The sequence below is a fragment of the Haemaphysalis longicornis genome, unplaced genomic scaffold, assembly GCF_048455015.1.
Source record: "Haemaphysalis longicornis isolate Haplotype H1 unplaced genomic scaffold, Haemaphysalis longicornis Haplotype H1 scaffold_1, whole genome shotgun sequence".
NCBI classification, from domain to species: domain Eukaryota; kingdom Metazoa; phylum Arthropoda; class Arachnida; order Ixodida; family Ixodidae; genus Haemaphysalis; species Haemaphysalis longicornis.
The window spans coordinates 258165294-258186261 of NW_027526203.1; the positions used below are offsets into that span (position 1 = coordinate 258165294).

At 47.7% G+C, this 20968-nt stretch overlaps 1 protein-coding gene across 1 annotated transcript in view; it reads left to right on the plus strand.

Annotated features, from left to right (window-relative positions):
• LOC144144819 (O-acyltransferase like protein-like) overlaps positions 1-20968 on the plus strand; it is a 67985-nt gene that overhangs the window by 12082 nt on the left and 34935 nt on the right. The window contains exon 2 of the mRNA XM_077676329.1: positions 19952-20178. Within this exon, the coding sequence (XP_077532455.1) occupies positions 19952-20178 (227 nt within the window). The remainder of the gene's footprint in view (positions 1-19951; positions 20179-20968) is intronic.

Genomic DNA, 20968 nt, shown 5'->3' on the forward strand with positions numbered 1-20968 from the left:
GTCGTGCCAGTACGTCGTAATAAGCGGAGGCTTCAGACGGCCGAAGGCGTTGTGTCTTTATATGCTGTCGGCGCACCTTCATGGCCGTAATACTCGCCATCACTGCCAAATTAAAGGCCGATCGTTATCAAGCGGGGTGCGCCACGCGATTCCCGCAGTGTCTGGGGAGATCCGTGGTCTCTGAGCTCGCAACAATCAGTACTCTTCCTCATGTTCGCTGTCATGAAGACGACAACACTTGAGGCTCATTTTTGTCTTTCCGCTCATAAAGAGTTTGATAAAACCAAACATAGGGAGCCTGAATATTTCGTTAACTGGGCAAACCTATTCTTCCGTGTGCTCGTTGTACTGTTTTCCGTGTCTCTAGGTTTACGACAAGGGTGTCCTTTCTTTCGTATACTTGTGTATATCATATAAACGGAACGATTGGAGCGTAGACGTTAGCAGATACGCTTTTTTAAGTCGTGGCAGTTACACGAGTATATAAAATAATGAAAGAAGCTCACACTAACGCGTAAGACTTGAATGTAGCGAAGCTGTACGAAACCTTCACGATCATCACGAAGGTTTAAGTGCACGATTGCAGCCTATTAGCTTCATATTCACTGCCGCAACGACCTTTACTCCATCATTGTTGATATAAGTGTGAGCTGCTTTCATTTTTTTGGAAGTGATCATTATTGGAAATCACCTTGAAAGGGCGTCCGCTATGATGCGTCTATCGCTTTCCCAGCAAGTGTTGCCACAATTACGGCGAACGCTGGAGTCTTTCTCGTTTCGAGCAAGTATTGCCACGATTACGGCGAACGCTGGAGTTTTTTTGTTTTGGCCAGTCTTGGCCAGTCTCCCTAAGTGGGTATGCTTGGCTTGACAAACGTGCTCAGGGGACGCTGGGCGGTCATCGCGAGGCACGCACACACGATCGATAGGCATTTCCTTGGTTTTTTAAGTGCCGGGCGGGCGCCGTGAAGACCGCGCTGACGTGCGCGCACTCGCCAATGTTTTGGTATTTTTAACTGCGGGCACGAAAAATTACGATTTGCTAAACACCTTCGCCTTTGAAATCGCGCTGCAAGTAGTCATATTTCCGGTGGATGGGGGAGGCAGAGGAGCATAGTACTGCGAAAATCATCGAGGTAAATTTCCCTGGCCTTAAGATGTGCTTTTACGCCAAGGCATACGGGTTCTCGCAAGGGCTTTCAACCTAGCGCCCCCTGGGCATGTGATATTTAAACAGGAATGAAGCCGTCGTAACTCAATGAAATTGCTAGTGATTCACCTCACACACACATAAAAAAATCGCTGACCTTATTCGTGCAGGACTGTCTTTTCCGCTGCTCTTAGCAGTTTCTATACTTTGCGAGATTGTGTAAAGTTGTGAAAATTTTAAATTTAGGTATGACTGGCGACCACCGTGTCACGCGAATTAAATGCACTGGACTGTGACCGACATCTATCAGCGTCCACTAGTTGCCAATTGTCCTTTTGCCAACAAAATAATTCTGTTGCCACCAGGCTCATTTGGAAGGGACCGTGCAGCATCAACTCTTTCTAAATATGAAATGCTTTCAGAGCATAATAAGAAAACGCATCCATATTACCTCGAATAAGTGAGGGGGGAGGGGGGGTCACAAAGTACCCCTTGCCAACTATTATTGCTCTACCACTGATCGCTGCAGACATGGCTAGTGTGCCGTCTGACGACATTCGAATATTTAACACTAGGCTAGCACCGGCCGAACATTCTGTCGTTGTAGTGTAAAGTATCCGCCTTAGCTTCTTGATCACAAGGACGGTGATTCAAGACCGGCTCTTGCTTGTTTTTGTTTTTTTTTTCATCTCGGAATTGAACTATAATTTTTATGCCTTAGGCTGGTTTTGGTGTTTTAACTTATTTCTTTGTGTTCGTTAGGTTATCTTATGTTATGTTTAGGTTAGGTTGCCAAGCTTTACGTTATGTAGAGCTATGTAGTGCCAGACGCGGCAGTTTTGACACAAAACGCGGGTGGACGTCGATATAGTGGAGTGCTTATAATACCGTCGGACGGCACTCTAGACAGGGCCTTTTTTGAGTGCTCGAAGGAGGTCATTCGAGCGATCATTCGAGCAATGCTGCGGCTATTGGCCGGCTTCCTTTCAGGGGCAGCAACAACAAATCACGCAGTGCCGCTCCGTGCCAGCGACAACTACAGTTATCGCAGTGTTTCCAGGAACGAAGCAAAGGTTAAACATGGTTCACGTTTGACATTTCTAAACCTAGTTATCACGAGGGAAAGCAATGACTGTGCCCTCAGTATTTAGTAAGAGTTTTGAGATTTCGCAGCCTGCCGTGTAGCTATATCTACGGGATAGTTGGACTCATCCAATGGCGAGATTGAGGGTCCAAGCACCGGTAAAGCAGCATTTGAACCCTCGCCAAGTTACGTGGTTCGCTAGCGGTCAAGCGCAGGTACGGAGGGCTAGCCGGCGCTGACCTGCGCGATCACGCGCAGGCGTAACAGCCGTTTCACCCTTGCCCAATCACGTGGTACCGCTGCAGCGAAACTGGGAACAAGTGAAGCGATAAGAAAGGAAGGCGCAGGTTGCGGAGTGGTTGCTGAAGGTCATTGCGACACGATGAATGACCTCTAAAGATGTAGCGTAGTACAGCTTTCCTCTAAAAATGTTCACCCGCAGTGTTGCAGGGCCCCTTCAAATGAGCTGCTTTTACGCCATCACCTAGTTAAGGTGGTTTGGTCAATGCCGTACGAAAATTAACATAAATAACCGCTGTTTATAAGTGTGTCTCACGTTCTTCACAACCACTCCTCATAGCACATCTATTACTTTTGCGTATTGAGCCCTAAATTTATTTTGTTAATGACCGGCTGCAACAAAGACGAGCCAACTAAATACATTACCGTAACCATTGTCAAACGTTTGCAGAATGCCGCAAACAGGAGCTGAAGCCAAGTGTTCACAAGACGCTATTCAAAAGCCCGTGCGGTGACTCATCGTTGTAATTAAAGTTAATTCTACAGAGGCGAATGGCTTCGTAATATTGAAGACGGCGTTACGTAACACAGCCACTCAAAACTAGTTTTGTGGAAGCCTCATTGCGGCGCCTCGTTGCATTCTTTCCCCCGCTTTTGTCAAGCATCGCTGGATATCGAATACCACTGCGGTTTGCGTTCAAAGCAGTTTCATCGACCTTTGCCTCTTATTGCTTTTCGTTCTCGCTTTCTTCTCTCTCGTCTTCGCAGAGGACAATGACTGCGGCTCGCGAATGTCGAACGCAGTCATTGCACCAGCCGAGCACTAAGAGGCAATTCCTTTTCAATAAGCCTGCCCTGGCCGCCGCTTTCCTGCATCGCGAGCCCCGTAAACTAGGTTAAGCGCGACACGCTCGGCTTCTCGGCGGTAATGCCCGCCGGCACCAGGCCGGGAAGGCTTGCGCTCGGCCGATTTGCCTCTTCGCTCGGGGAACGCTCTTCGTTCAGGATAAACTCACTGCAGTACGTGCAACCAACTAAGCGCTCCGCACGGGAACGTGTACGACTTTCAAAGATGCACTACTGCTGGCATGCTTACGATATTGCGCCGCTCTTCTTTCTTGTTTGCTTTATCTTGCTAGATTTATTGACCAGCCTACATGTACGAGTGCGCGTACGCGTAGGAACTTTGAACGGGTAGCCTCGTGGGCTTTTTTCCCTTACCTCTGCTTTTGTTTTAGGTTAAATCACTTCAGCGTCACCGTAATACATCATAATGACTGGCAACTACCAGCAGCGAAACAAATGAGGCGTATAGTAGTATGACAGGGCCCAGCATGCGATTTGACGGCAAAATATTATCGGTATACAGGGAAACTGCGCAGTTCAAGGCATCGTGCTCGCACTGCGTAAGGCTGCAGCGCTGATCATTGTTTTGAGGGGTTTGGTCATTCGGCAAATTCGTTCCGTTCATTGGCCGTCGTATTTCGTCATTCGGGCGCATTGAGACAGTCTGACTGTCCGCACTGGCCTGTCATATTTAGGTCTCAAAGCAAGAACACATATGCACACACACACACGAACACAAAAGCAAAAACCGTGACAAGAAATAATGGGTGTAATTTAATTTGATTGTGGAGCGAGCACGAGGTCGCGGGTTCGAGTCCCGGCCGCAGCGGCCGCTTTTCTGATGGAGGCGAAAAACAAAAACGCCCGTGTGTGCGAGATTGCGGCGCACGTTAAAGATCCCCAGGTGGTCCAAATTAATCCGGAGCCCTCCACTACGGCGCGCCTCATCGTCTGCGTTGCGTCGGCGCGTTAAGCCCTACAATCAAATCAAAAATCAATTTACGTGTCGCAGGTCTTACTCCACGTGATCGGTGCGCCGCAGTAGTGGGCTATGGAAAACTGTCGACCACGGGGGCGGGAGGGGGGGGGGGGGGGGAAGGGGGGGCTGGAATCTTGCCAGGCAGGCGCTTTTTCGCCTATAAACCAAAAAACGCCTGTCGTGGCTGGGATCGAACCCGCGTCCTCATGCTCAGCACCACGACGCCATAACCACAGATCAACCACAGCGGCTCACAAACCAAAAACGTAGAAGAAAAAAGGATAAGGTAAATATTTATGAAGGAGCTCGTCGTAAGCAGAATTGCAAACAGCAATGCTACCATAAGTCGGCAGGCTCACTCACGAGTGCACTCACACACACACACCACTCACCAATCATGAGTGAGTGGCGAGTGAGTCTCGCCATCGTTTTGAACAGGCGAGTGTGAGCGCGAGTGAGCGCGAGCCCCACGCGCAGTGAGCCCAGCTCACCACTCGCGAGTGCACCCGCGCTACTCGCGCCATTTGCGGGGCTTACCGCGGTGAGCGCTACTATTGCGCTTGTACTCGCTGTTGGCTATACGGCTCAGAAGCCGTTCGCTGTGACGGTTGTTAATGGCGAGATTGCTTTTAGCTTCGGAAATACGTCGTCACTGAGCTTCTGCTATGGGGAACCCTTGAATTATTTCTCTGGTGGTGTGTTGATTTAGGAATATGATTTGGATGGCCTTTGACGCCGTAATGCACTAATAGTGTTCGGTTTCATGACTCATGGAGGGTCTAGCTGCTGCACACACTCGAGTGCGAGGGGAGACGACGAGTGATGTGCGTGAGCGCGAGTGAGTGCGAGTGGTGACAGCGAATGGTGAGCATGAGTGAGTGCGAGTGGTGATATGGCAAGAGGTGAGCGCGAGCGCAAATGCGTGCGAGTGGTGACTGTGAGCGGTGAGCGTGAGCACCAGTGGGTGCGAGTGGTCATGGCGAGCGGTGAGCGCGAACGCGAGTGGGTGCAAGTGTTGGAGGGCTCGTAGTGAGCGCGGGTGCGAGTGAGTGCGAGTGGTGAAGGAGACTGGTGAGCGTGAGTGGGAGGGAGGGCGTGAGGAAAAATATATTTTTCTGTGTGAGTGAGTGGCGCCCACTTTTGCCGAGGTATGCATGCTAATGACCCACGTGAGGTTACGTCTGCACTGTACGAGACCAAAAAAAGTTATTCGACCCTGCTTCTTCATTTTCCGCAACAATCAGTACTCTTTTTCGCTCCCATGTTCGCTGCGCCTGATTCCAGCTTCAGGCGGACCTCTCTGCTACGTCGTCGTTTCCGGTTAGCGGTGGTGACGTCCTTTCCTGGACGATTGATGAGCACGGCTGACAACTACAGAGGCTCCGGACAGCTGGCGCCTGCGGAAAGTCGCTCAATGAGCCTGGAAACGCTCTCGCCTTAATTCTTATATTGTGAAGTTAAATGTTCAATCACCATACAAAACTTCTGATACATGTAACGAGAAGTGCTTCCTCCCATTGCAAGGGGAAATTAAACTGATTCTGGCTGAGCACATTGTACGCGTGACTCGCGCATAGGGGGTAAGGATAATATCGTAGACGAGTCACTTTAATTTACACTTTATCCTTTGATTGAAGACGCGTCAGTCTGTAGATACGCCACCAGAAGCTGTAAAGCTCCATTCACGGGTTAACATATCGTGGCTACACCTGGGCTACACCGCAAGAATTCCCCGTTGGTCGTCTTCACCACAGCGCTCCAGGATGACCAATCGAAGTGCCCAAGTGTGCACATTCGGCGAATGACGAAGCCCAACATGCAATTTGACTTTAAAGCATGTGCGCAGGGAAAACCGCGCAATGCGGGAATGGCGTGTTGTATTGCGCAATATACCTGCGCAGGTGCCCTTTTTCATTTAAATCGCATGCTCGGCCACGTCATTCGCTGGGTATGCGCACTAGGCCACTTCGATTGGTCATCCTGGAGCGCTTGGGTGAAGATGCCCTAAGGGGACATTTTAGAGTGTGCCTTGCCGCTAGAGTGAAGGGCTGCACATTAACGTGGTTCACCAGGGAATCATTTACGCGAGTCTCGATCTTCCCGCTTGTTTTTGGTATTTCGACTGCACCACTAGCACCTCCACGCAGTCATGGTAACGTCGAGCCAATTTTCTTCCTTTAAACACAAAGTAGCAGTCTCTTCTATTGGTACTAATTAAAAAAAAATAGACGTACAAACCGGTGATGAATCATACACATTGTCCCTTTCGAGAAGGATTACGAAGCTTCCGCCCCTCACTTCCCTAGAAAAAGATGCGTCGTTGTTCCTGAGGAGCAGAAAGGTCACTATCTTCAAGAACGACAACGAACGTGTCGTTTCGCTCGACTACGCTTCTCACTCATGTGAGGAGCAGGATGACCCGCCACTACGCCGCATGAGATGCGGGATGTTACGACCCTACTCTTCACGGAGGGAGTTAGGATCATGACAGATGGATTGAGATGCCGTGACGTACGCGCGAACAAGTGTTCGTCTGCATCTATGCATGCATATTCTGGTATAAAAAAGCCTTAAGCAGCGTGAAATTGCTAGCCTAAATTTTAACAGCTCCTCTCACAGCCACGTACAAGGAAAACTCCTTTTTAATACTGAAACACACGGCTAAACGATACGTGCAAATCAGTAACACAACCGGCGTTCTGCTCCAAATTATACCGTTGTGATGGGTCCAGATCAATGCATCGCAGAGGGGTAATCCGGGGCCGTCGCGCGCCTAATGTAACCCCAGCAGCTTCTTGTGGCAGGAGGGGACACATTGCTCAATCGTGTCCGCCAGTTTCTCGGCGCACGACGAGCAGCGTTCCGAGCAGCGCGGGCGGGCCCATGGCCAGGGCTGCAGGCAAGGCTGGCTGCAAAAGGCTGCGAGACCGCGGGCGACGCACGTGCTCACGGAGTGCATTACCGCCAGGGCGGAGAGGGCCGGAGTGGTCGCTGCGATTCTCGCCGAGGACCGTGCTCGTGGGCCGCAGGGCGACCGTCTCTCCGCTGACGTGGACCTTGAGCTCGGCCGGTGAGAACGTAGCCGCCGCTGTCTTTGCGAGCACGGGACAGGACAGCGCCACGTAGCAGACTAGAAGGCCGAGGAACAGGGGAGCGTAGTTGCAGCTGAAGTGGTGCCGTTGGTCTTGATTCTCTCCTGGACCGGCTGCTTTGCAGGCAGTGCCATGGTAGCATGCAGAAAGCTCTTCCCTTGGTACAGTCGTCACAGCTGCACTCTCGAACAAGAGCCGTCCACTTGGTGCGTCGCCCTTCTTCCGTGGCGCGAAGGTTCCCCTGCGCGCCATCATGGGCATGTCTGGGTAGCACGTGGGTGCTTCACACGCTGACCTGAGGGGGTTGCGGTTGGGGGGCTCAGCGCTGTCACTTTGATCCCGATTCGTCGTGGCTTCCGGAGTTCGTTCTGCGGCAGCTGCGGTGGCTTGGATGTCGTGGCAGCTGGACTGACGTAGGTGTCAATAATGACGATAACGATGACACGTCGGTCAATGTTAATGCTAATAACGACTGCGAAGACGACGATGCGCCTTGGTTGAGAAGTACAATCATTTATCTGGCCTGGCCCCTAAGGAGCGTATGTGTTTTTTATCCTATTATCAATCATTAATTTCCAATTATAAAGAACCCTTTTTAAATGATTAGACAAACCTCAAGCCATGGCCAATCCCCCTCAGTGGGTACGCCATTACCAATTGGAGAAGAAGAAGAAGAGAAGCTTACTTTAAGCTAGGCGTGTAGTCAGACGCAACAAAGCAAAGCCGTTAAAGCAAGGCACGTATGCGTAGATACGAGAGCGAACAGGAAGGGGTGAAGTTTTATTTTGCCAACAACTTAGAAATGGTGCTGTATTAGTCGACAGCAGGTACAAATATGCCAGTATTTGTGGAGACGTTTTTTGAAAATAGTCCATACTGTCGTAGAAGTTCACCAGACGCATTTCATTGGGTTTGCCGCCAGAAACATTCAGTAAGGTTATATCTGCTTCGGATTTATTCAGTAACCCTCGGAATACATGACCGCTTGCAAGTTTCTTTTTTCTTTTGACAGCGGAAACATTACATGTCCCACTGAGCGAAAATTCGGCGTCCGGCGTTACTTAATTATGGTTCGAAAAACGACCTACAGCACAAGAAGAATACAATAAAAGAAAAAAAAAGTAGGTGGGTCTGGGATTTGAACCTTGGTTCCACAGATTGCGAGTCCAACACGCCTCACCAGCATGATCGCTGAGTTTTTTTTTCTTTATTACATGGGAGAATACGCTCAGACGTTGCAGTACAAGGAATACAAGCAAACAAAAGAATACACTGAAGTTATGAGAAGCACATATACATCAAAATTCAGGCAAACACACACAAGCGTTCAAAAGAGGGAACCAGTCAGGTGGTTGGTCAAGCGAACTATACACACTATGTACAAATGCCACAGTTTCTCGGAAATAGGACTTACTTGATCTTGGTGGCTCAGCATGCCCATCACATAAGCGGCATCGCCACAGACTGTACAAACCAATCAACACGAACATGTCATAAGGCGGCTCACCAGGATAGTCGAATGGCAAAAATTGGATAGAGAAAGGCGTAATATCCATGTCTTTTTTGAGCGTTCGCTGTAAAATGTCCCAGAAAAAGACAGCATCTCTGCAGTCTACAAAGCAGTGATCAATTGTCTCTGGTCGAGTACAGAGCCGACAGTCTGTCGACCAAGCTATAAACAGACCCCGGTCTTTCATCCAAGTTTTAGCAGGGAGCGTGCCAGAGTGTAATTTAAAGAAAAATGTTTTAACACCTGGCGGAACACACATTTTACACACTCTATTGAGGACATCCTGGTACGGACACTGTAGGTACAGAACACGATATAAAGGTGTGGGAAAAAGCCCAGAAACCAGGGCATCAGAAATAGACTCGCGCGAAGCAGTAAATATGTACTCAAGGCTAAACCGAGCCTGTAAGAAGCGAAACGTGTGAACCACTTCTTTGAGGAAACCTCGCGGGCTTCGGGCTGCGTCCACAGACAGCGAAGACACCACAATATCAGGGAGAAAATGTGCAAGACGTATTTGCAGTACAGCTTTCAAAAAAAGATGTTGAACATCTCGAAAGTAGAATAAACGAGAAAGAAGCTGAGCTTTGGTCTTATCCCGCAAAAAGTGCACTTAACCAGAACATTGTGGATTTCTACTTATAAACGTATGCTAGAAACACGCATTGAGGCATACTGAAGCAATTGGACCATGCTGGTTACACAAGACACAAAACACGCTTACGCTAATAATGAATATGTAGGGCTTACTAGGGTGAAGTAGGCTAAAACAACAAAAAAAATTGGCTCCAATCCACGCTGCGAATGTGGTGGGACTGCGACGCTGTAAACGACACCCCAAAACGATTACCCATGCGGCGTCACTTGAATTCACACACGTGGCTCTACAGAGGGTGAAACCAGAGACTCTGCCAGCCGTTACCTGGGATTCGCCGGGGTGGCGTCCCAAACGCAGCAGTGTCAGAAGAAAGAAAACGGACGGGCGCGTCTTTCGAAGGGTGAGGAGGAGGGCAGCACGCGCGGCTATGGCGTCAGCTATCTCTCTGCCTCCCCCTCACTCTTGTTTCATGCGTCGCCTCTAAAAATCGCGCTCCCCCTCCCAAGACGCTGAATCCAAACCACCGTCAGTCTCCCCGTCCCCACGTATGGGCGTAGCTTAGTCGGCAAGACGACGGGCTCTCGCTCTGCTTCTTCATTCGGGTACAGGCAGAGAGTAGTCGCCTGGGATGTTTGTTTGCGCAGCCAGGAGTAGCCTGGGAGTTCTCTGCTGACGCGGACACGAAAATTTCCTTGGCTGGTAAGACGTATAGTAAAAAAAAAAGCAATCTCTCTGCGTGGGTACGCTTCAATAGCCTAAAGGAAAAGAAGAAGAAAACAAACGAGAAAACGTAAACGACCCAAAGGGCAATGACGATGACAAAGAGAGGACGCAATTGCACCACTGGATGCTTACAGAAACATTCTGAGCATGCTGGTTACGAAAGCAGCGAAGCGTGCTTGCGCTATCGTATATGTGTTGCAAAAAAAGTGTGTGTGTGTGTGTGGGGGGGGGGGGGGGGTGATTGGCCAAGTCTTTTAGTTATAGTAACACGGAGCAGAAAACGACAAAATTGAAAAGATAATGTAAGGCCGATGGTGATAAAGAGTGGTCAATCGCACCACTGTGCTGCTTCTACCGCGATGGAATGTGGATCTACCTGAGCGGCAGTTGTCATATGTGGGCGCCCACGGTAGTCCGCCTCAGAAGAAAATTCTAGGGGACCCAAAAATGCCGCGCAATCACACACGATGACGTGTGTGAGCGAGGACAAAAAGTTTCTCCAGTCTCCTCCGCACAGCTTAGTATTTGCGGAGTACGTGTGAAAGAGGAGGCCATGGATGACTCTCCATCGTAGGGGGTATTGTTGCGGTATTGCGCAGGCACGTATACGCACAGCCGATTTACCCTGGAGTGAGGTATTCGTCGCATCCTTTGTATCAAAAAAGTGCAGCCTATGGCGAGTGACCTTTGCATACACGGAGACAGTCATGGTTTGAGGCTTCATCGAGACTGGGGCTCTCTACACACGGGTTTACATTCCCCCTGGAGATAACAGGGTCGTATGCTCAGTGCGGATCCACCAGGCGGCCCCGTTAAAAAAAACGAAAAGAAAAAGCCCTTTCCTCAGCCCTTCCGGTCAGCCTTTTAATAACAGGAAAATTCAGTGACACAGTTACGTCATCGGTTCAGTGTTTCTCGCAGAATGATTGGTGCAAAAAATCGTGATTTGCTCCGCTGCAGCGATTCGAGTGTGTCAGGCGCAATTCATAATTGCCTGTTTCCAGCCGGCCAGCATGCATGAGCTGCGCTCCCTGGTCGGTTGGTTGCTCTTGGTCCGCGTCCACAGAGCACACGGCGTGTACGGGTACCACTTATTTCGATCTCTCAGTGAGAAAAGGCCCCGCTCTAAATGCTGGAAACGAAACCTCGATTTTCAGCACTTCCCGACTAATGGCTACTTGCCATTATTCGTCAATAATTCAGTATTAGCGACGCGTTCAGCGTTGAAAGTAAGCGGGCATCTGAGGCTGTTTGTTTTTGTTTCTTTTGGGTCACGAAAGGATTACTTATAGCAGCTGGACCACGCGTACAACCGCAAACTCGAATATAGACATTTGTAGCTTTTAGTTCACATGCTTGTTTTGTTTAAGTTTACAAGGCACCTGTTTAGAGTTTCTGCTGTTGTGGGACGTTCCAATTACGCAGCAGCTGTGATAAGTGATGACGGACAAATGTCCGCCATAACAGGACATATTACCCGCCGTGCTTTCGTAGCATTGTACACTGGCAGGTTAAAGTTTTGTTAATTTACTCTACCTGTTTTTTGTCCTGCGATTGCCATTCCAGGTACATGCTTTGCTTGCTCAGGCATGTGTACGTGCCTGCATGCGTTCGTGCATGCATGCCTTTGTGCGTATGCTGCTGTTAGTGTAGGTGCATCCAACCGCGCATAAAGAGAAAATATCATCGCCGAAAAACAAAATTGGGGTGTCATGATATCCTGTATGCGTTTCTTGATATTGTGCCGTATAGTCAATGACAACCAAAGGCTTTGACATTTCTTGGAGAAACTCAGAAGCACAATTTCTGCTGCACTCCTCTCAACCAACCGATTACGTCCCAAATAAGTGTTCTTGCAGTATTTGCACGCCATTCGTCCCTCATTTGTAGTGCCTTAACGCTGGTGTTTTTTTAGCGCATGCAATATTTCAGTGCACCCGACCTATTAATCCCGCTGTATGTGGTGGGCCACATCCCGCCACTGGAAAGCTTGCTTTCGAAAGCAAAAATTCAAATGTAGGATCAAAGCTGCCCTGGTGGGATTATCAATGTCGTAATGAAAGGTTTTAGGTAAGCTGATACCACCTGGAATCTTTTACACGCTCTGAAACTTCCCAAAAACGTGATTCTCACTTTCACTCCCTGCCCGCCCCTCCCCCCCCCCCCCCACCCAAAAAAAAAAAAAAAAAAAAGACGCACACATATACGCGGTTGGGAAATAAACCCACAACATTGTGCTCAGCTGTCACTGAGTCACTCCATCTCTCGTTCTAAACCACTGGTTAAAAAAATAACATGAAGTTTGGTCGCTAAAGATAATCTGTAACTATGCGAAATTTTATCGAGTTTGGCCCGTTTAAAATCTGTGTGATCGCACTATGCACGGACGCTCATTTTGCGCTGGACAACTTCGTGCTGATGGACGCCGATGTGTTCTTGTGTAGATATTCATACCATACAGTTCCTCAAAAATTTATGCAAAAGAGAAAACCGATGCTGCAACTGCGTTCTGTCGTGGAAATTAAAAGAGAGAGTACAGATTTGCATCAGCTCCGTAATTGGCTTGGTTTATAACATTTTGGCGCGCGGGAAAATACGTAAAGTGCAGCGAGAATGACAGCAAAAGCCCTTGTTTACATTTTAGGGCATAAAAAACACTCTCTAAAAGTCATAAAATTAAAAAGTGCGGGTTTTGTTTCTTTCTCACTTTTTTTCATAATGGGATGACTGAAAGAACATTTTTAGTCTGTGATTCCTTCCCTATTCGCTTGCGATTCTGCCGGGTGAAGTCCGCCCTTAGAAAGTTCTGTTAGCCTTGCAATAGCCCCCAAAAGCAGGATTTATCTTTTTCACTGCTAATTTGAAGCAGTCAACGATCAGAACCCTAAGAGCAATATAAATATGACAAGACATCTCCGTCGCGGTTGCGATATCACCAACGCAGTTCATCGGCCATTACAAAGTACGCGCCAATTAGCTTTGCGTGGCCGCGATGCAGTGTGCGACGCACTGTTCAGGTTATATATTCCTTATAAAAATAACAGTGAAGCGCTTAGGATTTTTTTTCGAGGGTAATTGCGAAAGTTGAAAGTTATGTGTAACCGCCGCCTTCTTCCGGCAGAATTTTAGACGAATCGCAGACGAGAAATGTTCACGTAGTCCTCTTCAAAAAAGACAGAGTAAAAGTAAGAAGATGCGTAATGTTTCATTTTGTGATCGCTACGTCGTTTTTTATTTACAACCAGAAACACATTTTTCGGCGTTTTTGCTGCAACGTTGATACTTGGGCAAGTTTTTTTTCTCATGTTCTTGAATTCACAGCGCAACAAACAAGGGCGATAGTGAAGACAAGACACACGGGTGAGACACACAGCGCCTGTGCGTCTTGTCTTCACTCTGGTCCTTGTTTTTCACGCTGTGATTTCACGTTCTTGCTTCACTTTGCGGGTCACACTGAAATAAACGTTGCAAACCATGCCAATTACGGAGCTAATGCAACTCTCTTCCCTTCCGCGGTGACGCTAGCAACCGACTCTTGTTTTCAAGCAAAGCTTTACTAACCTAGTCGAGCCGAGTTTCGCCGTCGCCAGCAATTTGACCTTCATTTGACCGCAGCTGCGCCATAGCCTCGGCAACTTATAGAACTTCCTTAGCTCATAAAGGTTAGGGGTGAAAAGGAATCTTATTTTATTTTAAAGGGACTATGCAACACTTCCGATAAACGCTTTCACCCTTTCCTTGGCTTCTGGAAGCACTGCGAAAGCTCTAGTTATCGCCAGCACGAGCGACACTGCATGATTCGCTGGTCACAGCAGATACGCCTTCCGTTTCTGCTTGCTTTCGTGGTTTTCTTTTTAAAATGGCTATCGAATGCGTTCATTGCTGCAACTGAAGGAAAGCCTGCCAATAGCCGCTACACTGCTGTAATGACGTCATTCCAGCGGTCGAAGATCGCTACGACAGGGGAAAAGGCAAACATCTCTTGAGCAAGTTCATAAGTTATGTGATGGGCATAGAGCAGTAATTTTGGACTGAGGTACTTTGTGACCCCCGAATCTAATTACTGGGTGTGTTGGTTAACTACGTTCTGCAAGCATTTAAGACTTCTAAAAACGTTGAAGAAAGTGTTTCGGGGTCTCTTAAAATGAAGAGTGACCTCCAACGGTGAATACTTTTTACACGATTCAGCCAAATGTGGCTCGCATCGCCTGAGAAGCCCTAGAAGAATCTTTTTGATTTATTTTTGTCTTGCAATTAAATTGTATTTTCATAACATAGCTTTTCTAAAGCTTTCCAGGCTCAAGCTTTTATCTCATGTGAAGGCATTACTGCAGCCTGCGGAAATCGAACTTTTTGAAGCATGGCAAGATTTTTCCACGGGTAATTCATATTATATACTGATTCCGGTTGTGGAGGTCTAAAACTGGGATGTCTGAAATTTGTTCAAAACGTACAATTTAGATTTGTAGTGACTTGCTGATGCATTGCGTGAGACTACGTATGACATATGCTACGTAAGACATATACTACGTCTTAATTCACACTGACACATTGGCCGTACGTATTTCGTACATTGTTCTTACCCTTCTTGAAGATTCAGCGCAGCCCCCTCCCCCCTTTTTTTGGTGGGGGGGGGGGAATGTCTGGTTGATGCGCCACAAATTTTTCCTTGCAATTTTAATTTTGACCCGGACATCTACAAATTCTTATACTTTTTTTTTCATAATTTGTAATAAAATCCTTCTACCCCATCACGACTTTCACTTATAATTTTAGTCAGAATGCTTTGCACCTAATCAGTGAAGAAGCTACCATTTATTTATTCCCTAAATATGAGTTTTACGACAACCCAACAGTCTGTATTTAATACCGTTCGTTTTTACGAGTATACAATGCAGTAAACAAGAACTAACGGTGAGGAAAATAATGCATTTAAATTCGCCCTCACAGCAGAATTGTGTGCAAATGTAAAACGTAAGATTGTTCCTGCGACAGTCGTCGGAAGCGACGGCTTAATGCACACGCCATATGAAATAGAGATGAATAGGAGAGCCTTACGCATCAATAAGAACTAACCAGCAACGACCGTCAAAGGTTGAAAGAAAAGGCTTAGGCGGAAGTGATCTCTCATCCGCCGATCGAGCACCAGAAATTCGCGCATGCATAGCTGGGCGAGTGATACCAAGATAAGAAAAAAAAAATGTGAGGCAACTGCAACCTTTCCGGGGTCAAGCACTTCGAGTATAATGCCCCGAGGAAAAGGGATCGCTGCGCCGAAGAGCTACTACAGCCGCAGGCTGTCCTGGAGACATTGATTTGCACTCTCCATACGCCGAGGCTTAGTAGAATCGGTTGCTGGCACCCATCCCTAGATTTGATTTCTCGTTATGTACATTTTGTTACGGCGGGGTTGACGGAACTTAGAGCTGCGCCGCCGAAGAAGATACTGTATGTCTTGCACATAAACATTTCCGCCTACCTACTCTGTGAATTTTCCGCTTACCACATGTAACCGAATGTTTAATTTTCCAGCCGCAGTGAGCTGCCTGGTGCAGATAACACAAAGTGAAAAGTTCCGGATTTTGCCCACCATTTTTTATAACTGATCATAAGCGCGTGGAAGCATTAGAAACATATGTTGCATATTTAAACAAGATTTGACATGCGTTGCAGTATTGACCAGAATTGTTGTAGATAGTATTTTCATAGAAGCAGGAAATTAGGAGCGGGGGAGCACGGAATTTTAAAGTCACTGAAGGCGGGTGTGCCTTGGCGGTTTCCAGCTAACAAGGGCGCTCAATAACAACAATAATAACGAGGGCGCTCAGAAACACCTTGCGGAACGCGGCTGGATGATGATATTTTAGACTCTGCCCTTCATGTTTTAAACGTTGCACATTTTTCTTCCTTTGCACCCAGTTTATACTTTTCACAACCAAACTTGGTTGTGAGAGGCAAAAAAAAAAAAAAAAGAACATCGTGAAATTATGCTATTTCTCTTCATTAGCTCTGCCCACAGGTGCGTGAAGACTAATCTCCTGAAAGCGCATAGTTTCGACATCCTGGTGTGGTGCCACTCGTTGCCAGGTCGAATGTTTTCTACAAAAAAAAAAAACATGTTCCCGTGTCGAAGCAAAATAAGCGCCGGCAAGCAGTGCCTCTAACCTAAAGCTGCAAAAAAATGAATCCGCACAGAGTGTAAGGATTTGCTCGAAGGTATGGTAGAAACACAGCATTGACCAGAAACTACGTGTACTTTAGAAATACGGTACCGCCCGATTTTTAGAAGCTAGTAGATTCACTCCCGATTTGTTGAAAGGTGGGCTGAGCTGTCAGTAGCTATACAACGTGCACCTTTTTCGCCTTCCGGAGCTCATTGGTGTCAGATATAATCAACAGGACAGTGCGTAACAGTAACTATATTCTCCACATAAGCAGTAACTTATAGTAACGCCATGAGCGCCATTGTAGTCCCACTTTCAAAGTTGACTTGGGGACTCTCCGTATTGCCATTCTAAAGCCCGATTTCGACGTAGGAAAGTGTGTGTTCTGGGAAGCCCCAGCATTGGCCCCAGTAAGTGGATAGAGAACGGTCAGTAAAACGATGTGACAGCTGCCACACCGCGTGGTCGCCGATCGACGCACACTTTGCGGAAATTCCACGCTCTACGCGGTGACCGTGTTGTGTGAACTCTCGACCTGGAAAATAGCGGCGGCTCTGTAGCAGCGCGTGTTTTGCGCGCGTTTTGTGCGATCCCTCAGCGTGCATCGCGGTCTTTGGTAGCGGAGGAACGCGGAGCGGGTCGCTGGAGGAAGAAGCTTGGGCTCTTTAGGCGATCTCCCGGCAGCGACCGGTTTGGAAACGGAGTCAACGCTGGGCGATGCGAATGGGGGCTACAGGTTGTGCCAAAGGGAGAATAGACGATACATGGCGCAGAGGAAGCCAAAGTAGCCCCGCGTGCAGACCAAGTCGGATCGTGTTCGCGGAGAATACCTCACTGAACGCCGTTTGTGTTCGCCGTATGGTGGCTTCTTACTTCGCTTTCAAGCTGTTTTGAAGGAAAAGAGAGGAATTCAGGCATACAAGTTCGCGATATTTATTTGCGAGAAATAGATTGATTGATTGTAGGGTTCAACGCGCCGACGCAACGCAGGCGATGAGGCGCGCCGTAGTGGAGGGCTTCGGATTAATTTTGACCACCTGGGGATCTTTAACGCGCGCCGAAATCTCGTACACACGGACGTTTATGCTTTTCGCCTCCATCAGAAAAGCCGCCGCCGCGGCCGGGATTTGAACCCGCGACCTCGTGCTCAGCAGTACAACGCCTTAGCCACTGAGCCACCGCGGCGTTTTTTTTTTTTTTTTTTGCGAGAAATAGAATTCCTACAATCCGAAGTAACAACCTGATTTGTTTTTGTTTTTTTTTGAGGGGCGTCAATACAGCATTTTATTGACTCAGGGTTAAAATACGGTTCAAAAGACTCGAACAATTTCAGACCTTAATTCTTTCTCCCCATATCCTGTACGTGAAAATCGCTCTACTCTACTCTAAGGTGCCTTAGTTTGGCTAAACGAGAAAGCAACGATTATTCCCACATGTAGGCAAATTTACAACGGTATTCACGACCTTTTAGAGAAAGTTGTCGAAACATATCGAGGAAACATGGTGCAACGCATCAACGACACCTTGCTCGTCCTCAAGTGACAGTGCTCCGGCCCCTGCAGCGTATCACTGTGGCACGACATGCGATGCCCAGGCCTGATCAAAAATACTGCCAGCTGGAATCCCAGTCTGTGCATATATATGAATGGTGAAAGCATTCGTAAGATCGTAGACCCGCTTCAGAAGACCGCTATTGCTGAGGAGGGCGCTTGCTGACCGAAGAGAACCACGCCGTTGGCCACGCGTGGCGACGGTGGCAGAGGAGGAAAGCCCTAATCGGACTTTTTCGCTGTGCGTGGACCCCAGGTAGCCTTGAACTACTTGAACCACCCTGGTAGCTTCAGGGTGGCAGAACACACGTTAAATACCTCGCTCGCTTGAGAGGTGTACCAGCTATATGTGGGGTGGATGTACGCTAATATGTCTGCTACGCCGGCAGATCGACGGCGTCATGAGGCGCAAGCAACACGGGGAGTCCTGTTGTTGAAAAACCTGCTCAAAGCGTCGCTCGTTCAGGAAGTGTTCACGTAGCTCGTGTCGTCGTTTCCACAACAGAACGGAAGAATGCGAAAACCTCTGAACCTTCAATTTTATTTCGGCGGCAGAGAGGGAAGGTGGCTACCCCGAAAAAGGTAGAGGGAGAGCGTGAAAGGAGGGGGAAATAAACATCAACAAAAAATAAAACAAGCACAAGTCTAAACAAGAAATAAATTTAAAATAAAAAAACTTCGTGAGTAGGCGCAATTTACATGGCATTCCGGTTGAGTTATTCATATTTGTTCTTCTTCAGAGACATTTCAAAATGACTGATCGCTGTGGTAAGAGCATTGGTTGAAGCTGTGTGAAGTAGGGGGGGGGGGGGGGGGGGGGGGGGGCAGGGGGTGTAGCTTGTGGCAGAAAAATATCGGTAGGCGTTATTTGACCACAGGAACAGTTAGTGGCTGACTTCGATGCTCGACCAGGGGATCCCACAGACTGGAGTAACTTTATGCACAAGGCGATTTGACATTGACCTTAAATGCACTCATACGGATACAAAGCAAAGCTGTCTGAGAACTCAACCGCTGCTATTGAACAAATTATTCCTGTTCGGGGATTTAAATTCAGAATCACCCCTTACCTTCGGCAGTTGCTCTACCAACTTAGTTAATAGGATTGTTATAGCCAATAATGGCGTTGCGGGGGAATTCATGGATAACTTGAAGGGATGGACAAACGTTAGCCGACCAGTTTAAGATAACCCCCAAGGCAATCGACACCATCATTTAAAGCGGACGTCAAATCTCGCTTTGCATGACGCTTTGAGTTTGCATCCCCTCCATCTGTAACGCATTTTAAGTAGGAAGCGGTTGCTGCAAGCGCGTGGCAAGTTACACACTTAAACAATTAACTAGGCTCGAAATGTCAGATAGTGCAGGGTTGACAACTTGTTTACATTAGTCAGCTAGATAAATGGCTTCTGTCCTGTAGAGCGTGAGTTTCCTCTAGATCGTAGGCTTACGCATTTCCTCTGTCAGTGGGTACTCGCTTTCCGGCCATCATTTCAACACTGAGCGCTTCAAAAACCCCGATTTGTTAGGTATTTGGTCCCTGTTGGGGAAAACCCCACGTGGCCTAATAAATTTACACGGAGTTCCTCATGCGCAGTGTGTTTCTTTCAAGTTAAACAGATTTTTCCCTTCATAATTGTGCAGTATCCCAGGCTAAATAATATTCTGCAACATACTAAAGTGCGTACTAGCATGCTCTACGGGGTTACCAGCGGCCTATTTCAAGGGCTGGCTTTCCGCTCCAACTTAAATTCTTCTTAGTTCAGTTGCAACTTTTCACATTTTCTATAAATTCGGCGGTAAACTTACTTAAACTGCAAGTTCTGTGCCACAACTAGAAAGGGTTTTGCTGAAAGGTGTCTCAAGTGTATAGGGAAATAGGACATTTTTTCCTTGGGGAGGTAGGTCATTATCACGGAACGTTTCTTTTTACACGCTGTACACACTTCAGCCTGTTGATAACATATTTATTGCAGCGTCACTGGTGGTCTGACGCCTCCTTCCCCGTGTCGCAGTAATGGACGCCTCCGGCAAGCTTCCCGAGGGTCTGCTGGAGGGTCGCATGGCGTCCATCGGCTCGTACGATGAGTGTCTCGACCTGGTGGCCGTGTACAAGACGCAAGAGCTGTACCGCGGCAAGTACTGCACCGTCATGCTCTCGTCGGGCCACAACGTGCAGGAGATGTTCAACAACGAGACCGACGCCTCGGCCCACCTCTCCACGCTGCTCAGGCACCCGAAGGTACAGTACTTACCCTGCCACGAGCCAGAAAGAACGCGCGCCCTCCGCCCTTCTCGGCACAAAGTGAAAGCCCGTACTCAAGTACGTGCGGCCCCGGGACACGGACGCGATTCCAGAATTCGTTTAAGCAAACAATGAGGTAGTAATATTTTAAGCCTGTGTGAAAAAGTACCCGGGTATTCTTGAATTCGCAAAATATCACCATCCGGAGTATTATTTGTTCGAAATTGAAGCAGTTCAATCTAGGCTTTAAAATGTGCAATTAAGAGGCTCTCATACACATTACACGGCCACTTCAGTTCAAAGATACAAATGCAGTAGTGTGGTGTTCTAAAAGGGCCTATACGTTTTGCCCAACCTAAAACAGAAGCCAACAAAAATTTTTTTTACTCAAAACTTTGCGTCACAAACATAAAATTGTAACACGAAAACAACACCAATAACTTAAACTTTAAGTGTACGAAGAAAGGCTACATTTGTGAAGGGTGTCTATTACCTATGCTTCGACCTGGGGTATATGCAAAAGAGATGCGCGCGAAAGAAAGTCGGTTACTGTTTCGGATACTCATAAGCTCTTAACGCGTGGGACTGTCTGCACTTGTAGGTATTCCCGGGTCATTCAGATTATTTTGGCCATCTTAATGACTGCCATTCATAATTAAGTTTACGATTTGGTTGTACCCCTTGCGGTACTTTAAAAAAAGCCCTTTCTGATACGAGGTGATGGACATGAAGAAATGGCTCTGAAAATTGGCTGACGGTTTAGCTATAGGCATAGGCTGGGCTGTCC